This window comes from Symsagittifera roscoffensis, chromosome 7 (genome assembly GCF_963678635.1).
Source record: "Symsagittifera roscoffensis chromosome 7, txSymRosc1.1, whole genome shotgun sequence".
Classification (NCBI taxonomy): domain Eukaryota; kingdom Metazoa; phylum Xenacoelomorpha; order Acoela; family Convolutidae; genus Symsagittifera; species Symsagittifera roscoffensis.
The window spans coordinates 41,037,560-41,052,787 of NC_087068.1; the positions used below are offsets into that span (position 1 = coordinate 41,037,560).

The 15,228-nt window shown below is 38.3% G+C and overlaps 1 protein-coding gene across 1 annotated transcript; it reads right to left on the reverse strand.

Annotated features, from left to right (window-relative positions):
• Positions 1-1,457: 1,457 nt before the first annotated feature.
• LOC134851770 (sialate:O-sulfotransferase 1-like) lies at positions 1,458-14,979 on the reverse strand. Its single transcript, XM_063867999.1, has 4 exons — positions 14,783-14,979; positions 12,820-13,178; positions 4,537-4,700; positions 1,458-2,123 (listed from the first exon to the last, which is right to left on the reverse strand). Exons 1-4 carry the CDS (start codon positions 14,828-14,830, stop codon positions 1,576-1,578), a joined length of 1,119 nt encoding a protein of 372 aa, XP_063724069.1. The 5' UTR covers positions 14,831-14,979; the 3' UTR covers positions 1,458-1,575.
• Between the last annotated feature and the right edge of the window lie 249 nt (positions 14,980-15,228).

Consider the following 15,228-nt stretch of genomic DNA (forward strand, 5'->3'; position numbering starts at 1 on the left):
GACTGGGAAGGTTTCAGCAGTCAAAATGCACCCTAGTTAAAAAATGTCTGACTTTTCCTGGATCCACCCGGAGGACAGCTTCTCGAACAACTCTCGTTGTCCTCTAGCGGCAACCCTAATTTTTTTATATAGTGATTACGAAAACAAATTCCTGCATCATGACCGACTGGTACAATCATTATGAGGCCAAACTGAGCAATTTGTAATTTGGAAGAGGATTCCGCAACCGATATTATCGCAATTAATGTAGAATTCCTTGATATTTGTTACCGTTTTGGATTCCACGAATAATTCGCTAAAACACTTTACAGCTCAAAAAGCATTCTTTTTTGCGTAATCGGGAACAATTTGTGGGATCCACAAGCAAATAACAATACATGTGTGAAGTGAATTTGCGCTACCGCAAAAACTGCAACAGTCAGAAAAGCCCGCAAACTATAATTGAACCCGCAATTTGTTATTGGAATCTAATTTTTGATTGCGGTCCTGCAACAAATTTAGTTACAATTTTACGTTAAATCCATTTTTACCGTTAAATATACCGGTCAACAGTTTATACATGATTTTTTCTCCAGGACGCAAAATAATTGATCCTGTTAAAATGACAATTTTCAGGATCAGATGCAACAGGTTGAACTGAAGTGTAAATTTCATAATTTCGGATGAAAGCTACAAAATAGCTGCTGGATGTCTATAGCAAGTTTCAGGCTATCGGATGAATTGATTAGTATCTATAATGAGCTTCAGGATATCGGTCACGTGAATAAAATCTATACGGGTTTAAAGATATTGGAGGAAGCTTGCATAGAAGTTTATCCAGCTTGCTGGAAAGTGAAGCTTTATGGGAGAAATAAATAGGTCTACATCCACGATTTTAGATTGAACGATTATTTTAAAATTGTTTGTGGATTCCACTGAGATGGGCTAGATCTTTGCTTTCAAATTCCGCTATTAATTGTTTACGCACGAAATAATTTCACCCATAAATAGATATTTTTTCCTGGTCGTGGAAACCACAAACCAATGTGCCGCCAATTTTTATGTTACATTAATTTGTACACCGAATCTACTGAACTCTTGAAACTTGTTTAAATACTTGGTATTCCTGTGACCTACAGACGCCGAATTATGCGCCTATCCAGTGCAAAATTTGGCCTCGTAGTGATCCTTTTAGTCATTGTGACCGGCAAGTCTGGAAACGCCAAAATTTGATGGCGAAAATCTGGACATGCCAAAAATTTGTCGCATGATTTGGGGACCTCGACCTGGTATTTTCGCAATGAAGACCGTTGTCAAGCTAAAACTTATTGAATTTGGTTCCTTGATGTTACATTCGACTGGTTTGTTCAAGATGACACCTTTAAAATTGTTTTATTAGCACGAAACAAAACAGACTTTACATTTTTTAATTTTGCGCGCAGTAATTCTTGTTTGTGAAAGTTAGCTTTGCAGTGAAATTTAACCCTTCGAATACCAAAAAGTTTCGTTTCCTTTTGCAGAGACGAGACATGAAAAATTCTACTGTGAAAGTATGAAATGAATATCAAAACTTTTCTGTTTAGAAGAAAAGCAGTTCTATTCTTTTGTCACGCGGCTCAATGATTCAATATAATCGTCAAGTCGCATTTTGTGAAGTTTGTAGTTTAAAAAATTTTCGCTAATTGTCTTCAAAACAGCTGTCGCCCATTTTCTGTTAACTAAATTGGCGGCTGTCGGCGTGAAATCTTCCGAATATTTGCGCTTATCAGTTTTGCGCATAGCCTCAGCGTTGAAAATTGTACACACTGATCGATCTAGAACAGTCAAATCTTCGCCAAGCTCAATGAAGTTAGCAATTCTGAGAATTTGTGGAAATAGATTTTCCAGCATATCTTCATAAGAGATAATCAAAACTGGTCGTTGTGTTATTTTTCTAACCAAAGTAAAACTTTGGAGCCGAATGAGTTGTTCGTTAAAATGACGTTCGAATCTATCTTTTTGCCGTGCTGTGCTTTCGAATGCCTTCGAGTTTTGGAATGCAATTTTATGGTCTTTGTATGTCTTGTGATTGAACTCAGCTATCATGCTTTTGAGAGGGTCTCGTATGACGAATATCAGCTTGCTCATGTCTGCGATTAAGGCTTCTAAACAAAAAAAGTTGAATGTCAACTTTCGAAGACGGCGATCTTCCAGATTTAAGTTAGAATAACTTTTGCATAAATTTAGGGATTCATACTTTCTGTTCAATGATATTTTGGTGATTTGCTTTGATGAAAGAGCCCTCAATTGAAAAATGCACTTGTAGGAGTTCCTAAAACCACTTACCATTAGCTCGATATATCTTTCTTTCAAAAAGTTTTTATTCTAAACTAGTAAAGTTTGTAGTAATGAGCAGAATGATTTTTAAAGTGATCAATTGGCAGGAATCCGGAATAAATGAATAACTCGAGTTTTGAACAAAGTATATCTATTGATCAAATTGGAAAGTCTAAGTACAATTGAAGCTGCTTTTTTGTTCCGACTTTCGATACGAAAGTAACGGAATATTTGTGCTCGAAGTGGTTTTTTTTTCTTCAGACAAATTTCGACTTTTTAACTAGCCATTTTTGACCAAGTTTTTTCTACATCATTCAAAAGGTATTGTTGTCCTGAGCTCAAATTTGAAAAGATTGCCATTTTGGCCAGTTTGGGACAATTAACGCGCGATATATTTCGCGCTATTAACGCGTAAGCGGAGAGTTAATCCGCCTTAGAAATCGTTCCAAATTGTTTAAAAGAAGCTTATGTGCCATAATTGGTTTGTTGCAAGGATCGAAATCTATCCTTTTTAACTTTGTATGGCGTGTGGGGGATGATTTTCATAAAATATTAAATTTTAGAAAAATTTTTTTTTGATTTTGTTTTAATTCATTGAATTTCTTAATGTTTCTACTGCTCCATAAACCTTAAAAGGCAGTCGGAACATTCAGGGTTTCGCCCTGATACGAGCAGTCTTGTTATTATTATTATCATCCCAGGTTGGCCTCTATAGACCAAAAATGCTAATCATACAATTCGATACTTTTACTTTATGGAAAGTTACTAGTCATTTAAATTTCATACAATTGAATTTCAATCCAATCAGGGTAATTGAATTATAAATCTATCTTTCTGTTGTTTTGGCATGAATATCGGTATATTGATATAAAAATTAGGACAAACAAATTTCGTAAAAACAACTTGTCATACAATTTCCATGAAGGGAAGTTGTATGACTAACCTTTTTTGGTGACACTAAAATATTTTACAGAAAAATTTCAAACTTGTCCAAAACAAATTTATCGCCAGTTCAAGGCGCATAATGAAAATTGAATTTAATAATTGTCGTAGCCCTGGACCCTCGAGTACCCGGAACCTGTTTTTTCTATGTCATTTTTTAAAATAATCGCTAAAAAGTTATTTCTTAGTTATTCATTCATTATTTTGTTAGCTAAGAGAAAATTGATCCGAACATTTTATTTTGAAAAAAAAAATCATGCCTACAAAGTTTTAGCTGAAAATTTGAAAATTAGTATTTTTCAAAATATTGTTTTAATAATTTAACAACTTTTAAGCTTGTCTTAATGCATGTTCTCTGCGAGATTTTTAATGCGTCAGCGAATCAATGATTATGATAAAAACACAGCCACACAACCAAAAGGGCTTACGAGGGTTGGGTAAGACAGTGCCGAAGTAAGAGAGTGCCGAAAACAAAAATTTGTTAAAGAGTGCCGAAAATGAAAGAAACTGACTTATTTGTCGTGAACTAATTGAGAAAAGAAAAGAAAGTTTTGTTTGCTCATCGATTTTGGCGCCAAAATTGAGTCTGAACAATTTGAAAAGAGTGCCGAAAATGAAAGAAACTGACTTATTTGTCGTGAACTAATTGAGAAAAGAAAAGAAAGTTTTGTTTGCTCATCGATTTTGGCGCCAAAATTGAGTCTGAACAAGTTTCAAGTGTCATTATTAATTTTCCCGCCAAAAGCTAGCCTCTTAAATTGCGTTCCAATATTTCCCGCCTTTTTCGGCACTCTCTAACTTCGGCACTGTCTAACGCCCCCCTTACGAGCACAACCAAAAATGATAAGAAACAACAAGTGATTTATTGGTTTATGTAATATTTCTTATCATACAGTTTCTTATATGAAAACTTACTAATCATAGAAGTTTTGTACTTTTTCATGTGTATGTTTTACTTTTGACGGTTATTTAATTGATTGTGTTTTTTCAAGTATTCCAATTGTATGCGTAGCAATTTCGTCCAAATTTCGTCCCTTTCGTACAAATTTCCGACATTCATTTTTGGTCGACAAACCCTACAAATGTTTTCTTTTATAATTTCAACGCAAATGTTCGAAAAGGCATCAAACTTGTACTTGTAATGCTATCTGTTTTTTTTTAAACTCTCATTCAATAGTTTTGATTGCTCTCATAAAATCAAATTAGTTTGTTCTCTGTTTTGCAAAAAACTCAGAAGAAAACAAAAACACGATAGCTATGTTACAGTTGCTTGAGCTTCGAATTCTTGAATGCATTTACCTGTTTGTTTGTGGAGTTTGTCTGGAATCAAGTAATGGTATTTTATGAGGGTCGTTCTTCTGGACTGCCATTGCTCCATTTCCCCAATGAGACCTTGCCTGAAGGACTGCTGGTCCCAATAGAAACTACCAGATAGAAATCCAGTCAAACTCTGGAATAACTGTCTTTCAAACAATAGAAGTACAGTTTCATTTCCTTTTGGCTTTAAAGTTTTTCTATGCTATCAAGAGTTTGAATATTGTTTACCATTTTCTGACACGAAGCCTATCATTTTGACATTACGTTTATGATTACTTTTTTCAAAACATGAAATACAAAAAGTTTTTTAATATATTTTCCTGCAAATTGACTCATGTGAACAATCCTCCTCCCTAAATGGACCTTCAATCTTCTCCCCACCCCCTAAATTAAATGGCAAATTCAAGCAGTGAGGCCTGCATGTCACCTTCTCAAATCTGATTGGCTGAAAAAGAATGCTTTAAGCAAGTGAACAATTTCCTCCCCAAATTGAATTAGTCGGAGATTTTTCACTAGGTTCAAAACTTTCATCTACTCAAGATGGGTCAAGGTAATTCAAGGTTCAGCCCTAATATGAAAATTTATGGTATGCACCGACAAAATAGCTCTTCCTCAATTCCGGTTCCAAGTTTTTGCCAATCAATTTGCGACAGCCATTTCTGCCTGATTGTGGTGCGGTGCTGTTTAAATGTGTTGTATTAAGACGTCATTCTATTCTGGGCCGTTAATCTACTGTTGGTTCTCAAGGTCGCTATCGACCTGTCAATCCTCGGTCTAATTCTAAGCAATTCTAAGCAAGATCATTCAATCACTCTCTAGTCAACTTATGAAAGGTTTAAGTAGACAACATTTATTGTCATGACATTATGTGCAACTTAATTATTACTTATTTAACAAGATGAATTAAGTCTTGACTAGCGTTCTTTGTTACTTGAGTTATTACATGGCGCAGCCAGCAGTTCCGGTATCAGACGACCGGACTGACCTATTGGGTGTTCCAATTTTCTGGCACAAACCAACAGCCGATCCACCCAGTAGTTGGGATTCGTGGATAGGGCAATTCAATTTGGCCATCAATTTAAGGAAAAATTTGATCCTCGGGAACTACTAAAACCGCCAGGAATTGTACACGATGATCCAGCTCCAAAACCAGAGGCCGTGGGAATCGACGAAGACGCAGCGGCAATAGTGAATCGTATTGCAAGGAATGATGCGGCTGCTCGTAGAGTGGAAGAAATGAATGAGGAGCGCCGGGCTAAAGGCCCCATAGTAGCACCAGGTGTGTCTTTCTACGAAGTCGAGCAGAGAGTTAAATCTCGTCTCTTCTTTTCTCTGGGTTCAGAGGGAAGGAAAAGATTTCTTCAGAGTTATCCGCATGCGGACCTCAGTGCAATATCTTTCGAATTTTGTGTTCTTCTCTTCAGAAAGGAGAAAAACTACATAATTGAACGTTTGCAAATTTATAATGCCGTGCATGCTGAACGAGAAAGTTTGGAGGCTTTCTATTTGTGTCTTACGGGTCAAGCAGCCCTGTGTGGTTGGACGATTGATCAGGAGTAAGACGTCGTGAGAGATATCTTTATTGCAAAAAGGAGGTATAAGAATATTCAAAAAGAACTCTGTATTCGTCCGGGGACCACTCCCGAAGAAACGTTAAAGTCATCGTTATTGCAGGAGAAAGGGGCCCAAACTGCTATTAATCTATAAATACAGCTCGGGGGTCCGTCAGTGTCGGGCAGTTCTTCCCATCAAGGGTACAATTCAGCTCAAAGTACACGTAATAAGCAGGAACCGACATTTTCTGTGCAAGGGAAGAAACGGTCGGATAGAATTAATCGGGCCCAAAATAATAAAACGAAAGGAAATGCCAACATGGAGAAAGCAAAATTATGTTATTTCTGTGGAAACATGTTTTCTGCCAAACATAAACAAAGTTGTCCAGCTAGAAATGTGACTTGTCGGAATTGTAGTAGGAAGGGACATTTTGCCAAATGTTGGAATTCTAAAAATGTAGCGAAAGTAGAAGTCGAGTCAGACGAGACAACTGAGGAAAATTGTAACTTCATCACGTCTGATGGTGAGTTAGAAATTGCAGTTCTGGCGATAGACGCAGAGGAGACTAAGAATTTTGTAGATTCTGTGAAAAAATTGGAAATTGTCAATGCCGCTACGGGTGAATTACGTTGTATTCAGATAACACTTCGTTGCGGCAAAACGTTTTTCAAAGCTACAGTCGATTCCGGTAGTCCGGCTTCCTTTGTAAATAAGAGGACAGCGGATTACATCGTGAAGTCAGCGCCTTCAGCAAAAGTTCTGAGTGACAAGGAATGTCCAATGGACACGGTGTATGTGGATTATAACAGGAACAGAATTGAACTAATGGGCACTTTGATAGTGGATGTATCATCCGTGGGATGGCATGTGAAGTCTGCAAAATTCCTTATTTCGGAACATCATACGCGCTGTTTATTAGGGTTAGATTTGCAGTCTCAGTTGGGGGTGAGAACTACGCAAGTTCAACCAGAAAGGCCTTTGGTGGGCGAAGTTTCACTGTCAAACGTGAATGAAACCTCGGAGTTTTGGAAATTGTATTTCCAACAGAAGTATCAACATGTCTTTTCTCAGATTGGTAGAGCTAGAAATCATCAAATTTTCTCTACTTTCAAGTCACCGCTCATTCTGATTCAAGAAAAAGGAAGGCGGGTTCCAGTGCACATTCAAGATAAAATTGGTATCGAAATTCGGAAATTGATTCAGGAAGGCCATATTGCTAAACTCAACAAATGTACAAGCGAGCATTTCATATCTCCGATAGTAATTACGGCAAGGAAAGACGGTTTAGTCAAATTGGCTACGGATGCAAAGCCCATGAATGATCAGATTCATAACAACCAATATCAGATGCCGAATTTACTGGAATTGTTGGACTCAGCCGCCCAGATAATCACTTCGAGCAAGGTTGGCGATGTTTGGTTCAGGTTGTTGGATTTGAAATATGCCTTTAGTCAGATTCCGCTCAGTGATGGAGTTAGTAGTCAGTGTAATTTTAATATAGTTTGTGGGGAACAAACTGGCACGTATCGGTTTAAGACTGGCTTTTATGGACTTACGGATATGCCTAAAGAGTTCCAAAAAGCGATGGAAAATACCCTTCAAGGTTTGTCGGGAGTTTTCTGTTTCTTGGACGATATCCTCATAGTTTCGGAAGGATCAGTAGTGGATCACAATATTCTCGTAGATAAAGTATTCGCCAGATTGGACAAGGAGGGATTCGCCCTTAAATTATCGAAATGCGAATTTTCGTTGAATCAGCTGTCTTGGTTGTGTTATAATATTGACTCGGAAGGATATAGGCCGAAATGTTCTAAAATAGATGCTATATTAGCTCTTGAAACCCCTAAATCGTTAAAACAACTTCGGTCTTTTATGGGCATTCTCAGCCACTTACAACGATTCTTGCCGAACCTTCAGGTCTATTCGGACCAACTCCGCCCATAGCTGAAAGCGAGTAATAAAAGCAAGTTTGTGTGGGGGGAGGAGCAGCAATCTGCTTTTGTGAATATTCTTCAATTGATAGCGAATATCACAAAGATTTTTCCATTATGACCAGAATCGGAAAATCCCGAGTAAATTGTGATACAAGTCATAGTGGTCCGGGAGCGGCTTTAGACCAAGAAGTAGAATTGGACACCTGGGTTCCTATTGCATTTGATTCGCGTTTCCTCAATGACCAGGAAAAGAAGTATAGTACAAACGAGTTAGAACTTCTCGCAATTGTCTGGTCTTGTGAGCATTTTCGCAATTATCTTTTGGGTAATCATTTTGTTGTTCTTACAGATCTTAAAGCGATTATCTCGGCTCTTAAGACTAATAGGGGTAACAAGACTCATCAATCACGCTTGACCAGATGGGCGGATCTGATATTACCTTTTGATTTCGATATTTTTCATATTTCGGGATGTAAATTGGGAATAGTGGATTATCTATCACGTTTGACAACTTTTGAGGCACCGCGTCCGAGTAACTTTGACGAGCAATATGTTGTTAAACGTATTAGCCGATTTTTCGATACTTGTAATTTCTTGGATTGTTGGGCTCGGGACTGTTCATCATCAGAAGTCTTATCTGATTAGTTATTTGTTACATCGGGGAACATCCAGGCCAACGCTCTAACTTCTTCGATTAACTCAATCGAGATGGGTAATTAATGCCAGGCTCGGGCCGTTTGTGCCGTCCAGGATACATTGTTGGATTTAGCATCAAATTCAAATTTGTCTATTGGCATTCAGTCGACAGAGGGCGTCGATAGTTCGCAAATTCGAAATTCGTTGCAAGAATTGAAACCGTTAGAGGCCGGTTGTTCTTTTGCCATTGGTTCTTACGAATTATTTAAGCAAATCAATTGTCTCAACTCGTTTGCTATTTCTCCGCTAGAGGGCGTCAGAATTATTCTTCAAAGTTCTGTCCAAGCAGTTTTGAGCTGGTTTAATTCTTTGACTGTCACTTTCACAGCATGTGATCCGATTTATCTGCCAGTCTGGATTTTCCTTTGGTTCTTTTGTATGGTCATTATCGATCGTGGGACATTTCTATCTTTCATTGATATCCTTTGGATTATTATCTATTTCTAGGTTTACTGGTGTATCTGCGTCTTATTCGGTTACTTTCTTTTTCAGACTGTTGTGATGGATACTAATGCCAATGATAGTTTCGAGCAATTGCTTAATCAGTTTATTCCTGTGAACCAACAATGGTTCTCCTCTGATCGTGCCCGGCCGCGGTTTCGAGCGGGGGCAGTTCGCCCAAAACGTCCAACTTCATCGCAGCGTGCGATGGCATTGAAGGGCCAGTATGCCCGGATTTTGGCAAACTAGCGTTCGAGGAGGCTACAGAAGATTGGACCAGTGGGTCGCGCTGCGCAACCAGTTCACAGTCTGGAGATTCTTAAGTTTTCATTTGTTGCCCCGGATCAAAAGTTGTTATCGGGCTTGGTGGGTATTCTGGATTCCGACGTGCTATCGGAACTCACTGGTGAAGACCCTAGTCTTCGATTGATGAAACGGTCCCTTATTAATCGAGACTATGAAGGTTTCTGTCGTTATAGACGCTTACTTGAAATCCTTTTGGCAGTGTGCAGCTGTAGTTGATGGCTGTGTTGTAGTGGATAACCGGATTGCCATCCCAAGTTGTCTACGAAAACCTCTTCTTGCCCGCCTTCACAGGTCGCATGCGGGTCAGCTTGCCGTGGTGGATGCAGTACAATATATTTGGTGGCCTCGTATGCATCGTGATATTGTCCAACTGTGCAAAGATTGTCCTCAATGCACGAAATATGGTAAGATTCTCAAAACTAACACTTCGTTTATTTCGACCAAACCATTACCTCTTTTATCTGGTCCTAATGAGGAACTCCAGCTCGACTATGCGGGTCCTCTCCTCGATTTGGATGGTAATAGTATTTATATCTTGGTCGCGATTGACCGGTATTATAAATATCCGTCAGCTATGATTACACGTTCTACGAGGGTAGTAAGATAATTAAGTTTCTAAAATCTTATATTCATCAGCATAGTATCCCAAAGTCAATCAAAACGGACCAGTATTCCGGCTTTAAGAACAAACTAGTTCAGACCTTTTTTAAGGATAAAAATATTGTTCACTATTTTTGCCCGGTCGTTGACCATCGTGGTTGTGGCCTGGTAGAACGTTCCATCCAAACCCTTAAGCGTCGTATAGGGGCTTCTCGTTTGAGCCCAGATTTCTCTAATATATACAAGAAACGCTTAAGCATATTGTTGAGGATATTCTGGTGACTAAAAATTCTGTGAGTGGAGCCTCACCTTTTGAACTACATTTTGGTCGTCCTCCGAACACGGAGTTATCTCTTGCGGCAGAACGTTTATCCACGCGTGCTAATTTACATAATCAACAATTCGAATGTGACCTACTAACTACTGAACAGCGTCGGGAGCAGTGTGACAGCCGACCTCGAATCAAGCTCGTCAAGAAAAGGCAGTCTAGCCCATCAGTGTCACCAAATTTTGGGGGGACGACAGAGTCAATTGCGGAAACTCCTCATTATCGTGCATTGGAGAGTTTGGCCAAGTTTGCAAATCAGTGGTTGACCCTGAAGAAAACTCTTTCGCATCAAGAAGGAGTCAAAGCCCTTAGTATCTTAACAGAGCGAAATCAAGTACTGACGGCTACACTAAGATCAAACTTGTCCGCGGGAACTCTCCGGTTCAGGAATCAGATGCCATATGAACAAATTTGGCCGTCTCAGCCAAAACGTATCTTGGATTATTTAGTTTTGAATGAGCCGAGTAAAGTTGATTGAGTAAAATTGTTAGTATTACCGGATCTACGTATAATAAGGACAAAGGTAAAGTGATAAGGAGAAATCATCTGGCGTTGCGCCTTAAATCAACGGGCTAAGTTTTTCAGGCAAACAAGCAACGCCTGTCAAAAAGGGGCAAAACTGCCCCATTGTGTCAACCTCAACGTCGTCATCAACGTCGCCGGAAGACAATCGTCCCCTAAAGCCGTCTAACCCGAGGTCTCGGATCACTGCCAAAACAGTTTCTGTACCTGCTCGCCCTCAACTTCCTTCTGTTATGTCATCCTCCACGCCGGTGCGGCCCAAATCTTCGTTGCCTAAATCAGGGAACAAGTTGGTCTCGGATGCCCCAGGTATCCAGTCTATTCCTATTCCTCAGGATGCTAATTCGGTGGTGGACCTTACGGCCTCATCATCTACGTCGGGAAATCTACCTTCGGAAGTACCTATTAGCATAAATTCGAAAACACATTCTCCTACTAAAGATGTGATTATTTCATGCCCGGACTTGATACCAATTTCATCTGATGATGAGTCGTCTATTCCGAAATTGCAGGAGTTTTCTAAATCAAATTTGGCAACCTCTGGCCCTTCCAACCATGATGCGTCAGGATTTACTTCGGATCTAGATGGAAATATCTCCTCAGCATCCAATTCATCACGTACTTCCTCTCGTCGTAAGAAACAAACTTCTTTTTGTGGCAGCCCGATTCGACATTCCGTTTGGTTAGTTTAGTTTAGTTAACTCTCCCATTCCGTCTAGCTCAGTCCCAGCTTCTCCATACAGAAAGGTCAGTTTGGCCCAGAACAATCAAGAAAAAGATTTTCAAGCGGAACACTCAAGGGTTCGTTCTCCCAAAGCGGCCGAAGGGTTTAGTAGGAAGTTTAATCGATTCTCATTTATCAATTCGTCGGATAACCCGTTGAGGCGTATCGAAAAATAAACTCTTGTCATTTAAACTCATCAATCAAAACGTTTATTAAAATTCCACAGTGCTATACTTGCTTTATCGTTGAGTTCTTTCAGTATATGCCGGCTAGATTATCATTATTGTTGGTTGTTAAAAATTCAAATGTACTATTTGACTTTTCCCTAGAGGGGTAAATGTGGTGCGGTGCTGTTTAAACGTGTTGCATTGTGACGTCCTTATATTCTAGGCCGTTAATCTACTGTTGGTTCTCAAGGTCGCTATCGACCTGTCAATCCTCGGTCTAATTCTAAGCAAGCTCATTCAATCACTCTCTAGTCAACTTATGAAATATTTAAGTAGGCACAATTTTTTGTCATGATATTATGTGCAACTTACTTATTATTTATTTAACAAGATGAATTAAGTCTTGACTAGCGTTCTTTGTTTCTCGAGTTCTTACCAAAACTTTCATCTTCTCAAGATAGGTCAAGATAATTCAAGGTTCAGTCCTAATATGAAAATTTATGGTATGCGCCGACAAAAAAGCTCTTCCTCAACTCCGGTTCCAAATTTTTGCCAACCAATTTCAGGGTAGAATCTGTTCCGAAATTCGCATTTTTTGTCAACATCTAATTTTTTTGCCATATTTTTTTGCGACAGACATTTCTGCCTGATAAACACAAAAATCTATCTTAAGGCACTATTGATGCCACGAAAAATAGTTTTGAGGGCAGAGTTGCTCCAAAAATCGTATTTTTTTGTCACTATATCTAACAAAATAAGGTGCTCAAAAAGCGCTCAAAAATGGTCAATTTTTAACCTTTTTTCAAAATGTTGCGAGCGGCGCAGAAATTTTTGACAAATGGTTTTCGTGGGGTTTTCATAATGATGTTTATAACGTTTTGGGGTTGTTCAGTATGGTCGGCCAAAAAAGCTCGACAAAATTTCGTGAGACTCTGGTTCAAGCCGCCATCTTAGCCAGTTGAGCATGAAACTGCACTCTATTGCTTCATATACCTTGTCCATGTGTTCCCGGATCCCGGAACCGAAATCAACCCAACTCTCGGAACTATCTCTTTGAAAGGGTTGATAAAAGACGAAAACTTGCAGAAGGAAGTTGCAAAGTCAGTGACGAAAGCCAAATCGCTGCAATTTTCCGCTTGTATTTCGTTTCGAACTAATTTTAGGCTCGCTGATAATGATTTGTAACAAGTGCAGGTTTGTAGGCCCTTGTTCAAAACAGCCACAGAGTGTTGGATCGTGTTGCAAGCATTTATGCATTCGCTTGCACTTAGCTCTACCGAAAACAACTCGTTTTGAAGATTGGGTTGATTTGCTGGTCGACTGTTGTAAAAGCAACCAAGGTAGCTCTTGTTCTGAAATACAATCACCAGCATAATTTAAAACACATACTTGGGAGGAAGCTACTCGGGTTTTCATTTTTTTTACTATCGAGTGTTCAACTATTGGAGTCGAGTGTTCAACTATTTATCTGTGTTCTATTTATCTGTGTTCAACTGGAGAGTTCAACTATTTATCATCCACAAAAACTCAGGTCTCAGTTACTCAGGAAGGGATGTTTCGAGGTTGGCCATCCTTCAACATTTGATCAGACCCTCAAAAATATGACGGAAAGTTCGAGCTCATGGTAGTTTTTAATGGACCGTTTTGACGTTTTTTAATGTCATCTGAACGCTATTGATGTATGATTCAAAGCCATTAAACTTTAACTATAAAACAAGACTGCTCGTATATCAGGGCGAACCTTTGAATGTTCCGACAACCCCTTAATCCATATCAAAAAGAAACTTTCGAAAAAATAAAAAAACTTGGACAAAATCGAAAATCAAGCGTGAAAATTTGAGTCTTACAAAATTAAAATAACGAATTAGCTAGCCTCAGTTAAATTTGAAACGATTTTGTTGTGCAGGCTAATTTTTCCGCATAGAAATTTCGCGTTACGCTTTCAGGATCATGTATAAGTCTTCAAATTGCTCACAAATTAGTCCAGAGCCGGCCCAAATTGGCATTTCTCAAAGTCACAAAATTGGCAAAAAAGAAACAGAGGAAAAATATCTTTTTAAATTTGATTTCAGGGAGTCAATATCTTCAATGGGGCATAAAAAAATTCTGTTAAAAACTATTATTTCGATCGTCGAAAATTGACTGAACTAAAAAAAAACACCCAGCATAAGTGTTCCGTTTTTTTTCGAAAGTCGGAAAAAAATGGATTAAAACGGATAGTCACGCTGATTTTTTGACGTTTATAGCTGATTATAATTACTTTAAAATAAGGTGTCTAAAGAATTTATTATCGAATAAAAGCGTGATTTTGTCCAAGACATTTTAATCTCTTATAAACGATTTTAATAGATTACAAGAGTGCTCGTATATCAAGGCAAAGCCCTGAATGTTCCGATTGCACTATTTTATATATTTTTTCATTGTTTCTTCATTTTATCCCATCACACGCTATCTAAAAAATTAACTGCGTATTTAGCGTCTCAAATTGCGATAACATGATTAAATTGCTGGTCTCAATTCAATTTGGAACTGAATAAATCGCTTATTACGCGTGGTATAAGTACGCAATATTTTGTCCTTTAATTTTCCCAAATCGGCCAAATTGGCAAGTTTCCAACGCCTGTAACTTTACAAAAAAAATCACAGATGAATTATCTTTTTAAATTTGAGCTTAGGATAACAATATCCCTCAGATCGTATAAAAATTCTGTCAAAAACGCTTAGTTATCTAGTCGAAAATTGACTGAAAAAAAAATCACACCAATCATAAATAATCCACACTTTCTTCGAAAGTCGGAGAAATAATTATTAAAGAGAAGTCCTTTGCTCGATTATAATCGATCGCGGCAGTCTGGAAAAACCAGATTTTGGTCACGATTGTCATAAAACTACAACCTCGACCAGGGAAAGGTAAGTCGGAGTATTCAGTTTTTGAACTTTACAAGCAGGTGGGTACCTTTATTGTCGGCATCTCTCTCGCTATCATCTTGTATGCCGCGAACATACCACCGGGTTTCGATTCCACGTTACAATGTTCGTTTGCTGACAATTTGTTTGCACAGAAACACTCATGACGCTTCAACGCAACAACAGTAAAAGCGAAATTTCGCCCAAGACAAAATAAAAAGCAATCGATTGTTTCTAATTGCAAAGTTGGTTCTGAATCTTTATTTGATTTGTTTTCGATATTCTTACGATAAACGCATCCTGAAAATAAAAGTTTTTCAAAAACTAAGCTCAATAAAATTGAATTTTTTATTTTCTTGTGAGATAGGAAAGTTTTTTGAATTTTTGTAACATCTTCATCTAAATTTATTCTCGAGAGTTTTTTAGTATAGTTTTTAAGGTATTTATCTGTAGGCTCAGCATGAAAAGAATTCAAATCTTTCTGAACAATTTTCA